Source organism: Ascaphus truei, chromosome 4 (genome assembly GCF_040206685.1).
Source record: "Ascaphus truei isolate aAscTru1 chromosome 4, aAscTru1.hap1, whole genome shotgun sequence".
NCBI classification, from domain to species: Eukaryota; Metazoa; Chordata; class Amphibia; order Anura; family Ascaphidae; genus Ascaphus; species Ascaphus truei.
The window spans coordinates 391,309,829-391,315,828 of NC_134486.1; the positions used below are offsets into that span (position 1 = coordinate 391,309,829).

The window sequence follows — 6,000 nt, forward strand, 5'->3', positions numbered from 1 at the left end:
GCAGGTTCTAACACTAACTCTAGCTTTACCTCTACAGTAGAGGGAGAAATGTCTCAATAGACATAGGGGCCTATGCACTAAGCTCCGATAAGCCACTAATCGAGGCCTTATCACCAAAAAAGCCTACTGCGATTACCTGTACCAATTAATTTGCATAGTGGTACATCATACCCATATATAATGGTCATGATAAGCCACTATAGCAGTCAATGGTCACCCTAATAAAAAAAGCATGAAGGCCACAAATACACAATAATAAAAGATAATAATAAAACCCATGTGGACAACCCGTGGACACCCACACACCCTCTGGGACCATCCAAGGGCTCCAAGACACCCAAGGGGACCACCCGAGGGCCCCCATACACCCGTCGGGACCACTTGGGGTCAAAAGGACACCTGCGGGGACACCTGGAGGCCCACGGACATCCACAGGGACCACCCGAGAACCCCCAGACAACCCCGGGGACAATCCAGGGACTACTTTGGGGCCCCCGGACACCCGCAGGGACCACCCAAGAACCCCCGCTGGCCTCTTGTATCAATCCTATGTATATAAAAAAATGATGTTTTTATGTGGGGCACAGGGGTTTGGTGGGTTGTGTATTGGTGGTTATTACATATTGTAATGTTTACTAGGGGAAGAGGGGGTGAATGGAGGGCCAAGTACCCACTTCACACCCCCTCTGACTTCAATAAACCTGCTATTGTTCCTTAACCCCTTCATTGCCTTAGCGGTTATCAACTAAGGTAATGAAGCTGCTTGAATGTAATTTTTTATTAATATTGTGCTGGAGTTGGTGGTCTCCTGAGATGAAGCACTTTGATTTTAGCCTTGGGAACCCCGATATGGGGTGCCGGTACCTCCTTTATTATTTAAATCCCCCGGTCACGTGACGCGGACGATTTAAAAATGGCTGTGATACCGGCACCAGATGCCCCATAACAGGACCTGTAACTTGGGAAGCAGGGGTTCACGGAGGCTGAAATCAAAGCGCTTCAGCTCAGGAGACTCCCTGCTCCCGCAAAGTATTAATAACATTTTAATTTAAGCAGCTTCATTACCATAGCAGATAGCCGCTACGGTAACATATTTGTTTACATTTTTAATTTGGGTTTTAATACTAATGTAGGACATTAGTACAGATCCCCACAAGGAGTCAGTGGAATGAAAACCCATAATTACCCATCCACATAACAATCTAAAAAAAAGCTGTTTTCCAATTATTGCCCTGAGATCAGCAGTATTGCAACTTAATGAATATGGCCCTTATTCCATGAGTGGCAAAGCAAGACAAAGAAGATTGTCTCCCTGGACCAAGTATACATTTGGCCAGATCGTCCATCTTCATGGACTTTGGATGATGCAGACCCTCAGACAAGGAAGAGGTGGGAAGGAACATGGAGTGGATAATATGGGCTTTATAGCTCACAGGAAGGAAGAGTCTGGGCACTACAAATTTCTGCTTGTGAAATTTTTTTTATTTAGCCAGTGTGATGACGTTTCGGCCCCAAGGGCCTTTCTCAAATGCTAATGGCATAATCATTTGAGAAAGGCCCTTGGGACCGAAACGTCATCACACTGGCTAAATAAAAAAATTTCCACAAGCAGAAATCCGTAGTGCCCAGACTCTTCCTTCCTATTTGACTTGGAATACCACTCAGAGATTCCTGAACCAGGAGCACCGGTATTTATTATCCTTTTCTTTGTTGGGGAGTGCAGCATTCACCTTCTAATTTGTTTTGCTTGCTTTATAGCTCACAGAACAGAACCATTCTCTCCGCTTCTACTGGTATGTCTCACAGCTTTCATAAGATTTTTACTATGTTTGAAGGGTACAAAAATACCAATGACATGTTGATATTTAACAAGTTGAGCAAAGATGTGTAGTGAAAAGTCTTTCCAATAAACACAGTGCCCATTGTTAGTTTAGTAGTAAATGGTTAGAAGCAAAGTTTGCAGTGAGTGTGCTGGGCATGCTGATTATGCCCCTTATAGTCCAGTGTTGTGACTGCAAGTTCTAAAATTACCTAAGCAAAATATTACGATCAATTTGTTGTGATGAATCTGTATGTTGCTTTCTAATAGACACATTGGGGGTAATATACACTGTATCAAAGTAAAGAAAATATGAATATATACTTTTTTGAATTAGCAGTTTTTATCATGTTCCTGTGTATGACAGATCCAGTATGGTCTTCCTCCCTCCAGCAACAAAAAAGAGGTACATGAAGAATTTACCAGGTAGTGTTAGGACCTGCAAATTGGTCATGCCTTGATGTTGGCTGCAGGCTTATAACACTTTGGCCAAAGGGTTTAACTAAATGACCCTTACTCATGAGCAGAATTGCACTGAAGTGTTGTACTATATGTTGTGTCACGTTGCATGTTGCGCTGGGCATTTCTGTTTTTGTAAATACAGTACTTTGTTTATGCACCGTTACATTTACTGTTTGTGTCAAATGTAAGAGTGTTCTACACCTAAAACAAACTATTAACGAAAAAAATGTTTGTCACTCTGTGACAGGGCCTTAACCCCTGTCTATATAGGGCTCCAAACAGAAATCCTGTATCTGGCTGATGAGTCCAGCAGCGAACTGGTTAACTGCAGCTACAGCGGACTCTGGAACCTGTCAGTGCAATCACCCCTGGAACACCAACCCAGACCCTGGACTATGGGAAAGAGCACCCTTACACCAGGTAACTCTTTGGACTTTGGGGTTAGAGGATGGAAAGAGGCCAAACCTTCTGCCCTGAAGATAGGGACTGGGCAGTATGAGTTAGTCCTTACAGAGTGATAGGTCTGTTTTATTTGTTTATTAGTATGCTGCCTTAAAGTTGTATTGTTTGAAGCTATGAGCTGAATAAAAACCAAGGTTTATATTCCCCAATATACAGTATGCCACCCTGGTTATACCTCTGCTCTTATCTCCTGCACACACCATTTTTATTTATTCCAATGCAATCTTAAATTCCTATGCAGCACGTTGGGGTCTATGTATCAAAGCTAAAGTGAAACAATTCTATGCAACAAATGCACACGATTTATCAATGGAAAACAATTGTATTTATTTGATACATATGGTTTAGATCATTTGTCACCCATACTTTTACATTAATACATAACCCCCATTGGTGAGAAGAGAAGCAAGCTAAAATGATGTCATTTGCTTCAGTTTTGCTCCAAATGTGCCATTATACATCATCCGCACAGACTAAAAGTCTTAAAAGTTTTAGATTTTATGTATTGATGGAAGTAAACAAACTTACCCTTTCCTTTATCCATCTTCTGAAAAATTGGAGTTCTTGCCCTTTCTCCAAATTCTTCTGCATGGTTCACAAGAGCATCTTTTACAGTCTCATAACCAGCCAAGACTACCATTTTCTTCATACCCATTTGAATGCTGAACACCGAGCCATATATTTTTGATAGCTTAAATAGAAAATATTACAGATAATAATAAATATAAAAATATTCACGAAAGACAATGGGGCCATTTTAAAACAACTAACCAAATATTTTGGTCTGTGTTCATTTGTACAAGCAGCAGGTATATAAAGTCGATTAATCTTGCTTTTTAAGTCTAAAGAAATGTATAGAATCATTTCAAAACAAACATGTGGAAATTAGATTATAATTAGTAACACTACCTTTATCACACAAAGGGAACGGGTTACGATTGGCGAATGATAGTGGAGAAGTAATGCGAACTCATTGCATAAGTGAAAATGGCCAGTTTTATCACTCGTAAAAAACAGTCCCCAATGTGAAGTTGACCAAAAAATATGTGTAAAAGACAGTTTGTGTGGAGGCATTAAAATAAAAGCATATATGGGAGAGCAGAGGATTGTCTTGTCCTAATTTATGTAAATGAGCTCAACATGGGGGCGTACACGTTAAAAAGCACCTGTCTTGTTTTCACATCCAAATTAGAGTTGGATTAACGGCTGTTCTTAATGTAAGACCCCATTTGAATTCTGCTCTAATAGGGACTAGGCTTTAATCAGACTATACTAAAAGACCCCCGCATTTGAAATATCAATTTTCTTGAGCCATTGCTTTAATTGTTGCTCTATTGATTCGCAGACGCATTGTGACAATGTTTGAAATTTTTTAGAAAAGGACAAGACCCCAGAGAAGAAGGGAAATCATTTATAGGGCTAGGGTATATATATTTGGCATGCATGAAGATAAGGTACTCCAGAGGTACTGCTTAAAAAATCATAATCTTTGGGGGGGGGTTTGGAGCTTTTTTAGGGTGATCTTGAGCTTAAAATACACATTTGATCAACGATGCAGAGATTCCTTCTGCTAGGCTCAGCTGTTGCAGACTGAGGTCAGTTCCCCAAATGAAATATTTTTAGGGCATTGCACAGACATAACTACTGGGCAGAGTCTCACAGTAAAGTAAATACACTTTATCCTACGTTTCACTGTTATATTTGCACAGTGCTTTCACTATTGACTGTTGAACACAGATTATTGGAGTGCCTCTTTGCCTGCACCACAGAGTATTCTGTGGTGACTCTTTAATATAAGTTAATACAGAAATTTTTGTTTTATCCGTAGTGTTTGTATTTTTCTTTACATACCATGTAGTGCTGGGAACCTAGTTGTGTGTTCTATGCATTACTATTGTTTTCAATGGAGCCACAGTCATTCTTGCGAAAAATATTGTGGTACAAATAGTCTGTCACATCTGTATGTTTACAGTAGTGCAGTCACTTTTACACTGTACATAGTCCCTTTACAGTATAGAGAGTGCAAAACTGTTAAAAATACGATGTCAATTTAATTAAAATTTAATAGGTTGAAAGACCTTTAGCGAATTATCTCTCAGCTCAACATACACGTATATAGTCACAGCTAAAACTAACAGCAGTATTCAGATATTTATATTTGCTTATTACTCCTTTTCTCCAGCCCCCCAGCTGGTAGACAGAATGGCAGAAACATGAATTTACCTTCATTAAAGTCTGATGGGGTTTCTTCAAATCTATAATATGCAAATTTCCAATCAGGGGTAGGCATCTGGGACCAGGAGGGAAATTGTTGTCTGTGCTTTTAGTCCAGCTGTTCAAAACCTTTAGGATATATAAAACAGTGAGTGCAAGTACAACATATGTTACTACAGAATATGCCACATCCATTTCTATAATCAGCAGGATTTCAGATGACAAACAGGTTGGTTGAATGTCAGTTTAAAACTCAAACTCTTGGGCAGAGTTTCCTACTTTATAAACCCTCCTCTCCCCCTTTTTCTATCACACAAAGTGCCACCCACATACTTTAATATATTCAGTCAAATAAAAAAAAGTTATTGCGCAACATTACACCTAATGTAGGGAAGATTGTTTTAGAATTAATCCCTTTTTCCGTATTATTCTGCTTTATCAGGCTATACTGTAGGGTTATTATAGTGCATATGTTTTCCCCAAAACATTGGTTTAATAGAGCATAGTTTAATTTCTTGCAAATTATTTGTGTTCCACAAGCTTTCCTGGATTCTTTTTTTATATTCTTGAGAACATAATCTATACCGTACAAAGCCAATTTAAAATCATCACAAAGGTTAGTCTGTCACACTGACATCAGTGTTACAGTACGTATATCGATAACATCGCTTCCCTCTCCGGGTCCTGAACTAGGTCCCTAAGCTGCACCCTGCATACAGGTGGAACAGTCACTTACAGCAACAAAGAAATACTGTATAGCCACACTCACAAGTTCTCTCATTCATTAAAATGACTTTATCGAACCCCATCATAATGCTAACATTGCACGGCCATCTACTTTTGTTTTATTATCTTTCATTTCAAAATAAAACAAAAAAAAAAAAAATGGGAAATATAGGGAAAGGTGAGAAATTCTCATAGAGAAAAACTCATGATTTATTCAACCCCAAGTTTGTATTGCAATTATTAGATATTAATTATTCAGAACTGTGCCATCACTTAGTACCACTTGCTTGATTTGTGAGTTTTCCACGGTGCTTGCC

At 39.2% G+C, this 6,000-nt stretch overlaps 1 protein-coding gene across 2 annotated transcripts in view; it reads right to left on the reverse strand.

Annotated features, from left to right (window-relative positions):
* LOC142493878 (cytochrome P450 2K1-like) overlaps nucleotides 1-5,218 on the reverse strand; it is a 102,053-nt gene extending 96,835 nt beyond the window's left edge. For both annotated transcript variants that reach the window (XM_075598573.1, XM_075598572.1), the window contains exons 1-2: nucleotides 4,967-5,218; nucleotides 3,272-3,434 (exon numbers count right to left, since the gene is read on the reverse strand). In XM_075598573.1, coding sequence (XP_075454688.1) covers nucleotides 3,272-3,434; nucleotides 4,967-5,152 — 349 coding nt within the window. In that variant the 5' untranslated portion in view covers nucleotides 5,153-5,218. The remainder of the gene's footprint in view (nucleotides 1-3,271; nucleotides 3,435-4,966) is intronic.
* Between the last annotated feature and the right edge of the window lie 782 nt (nucleotides 5,219-6,000).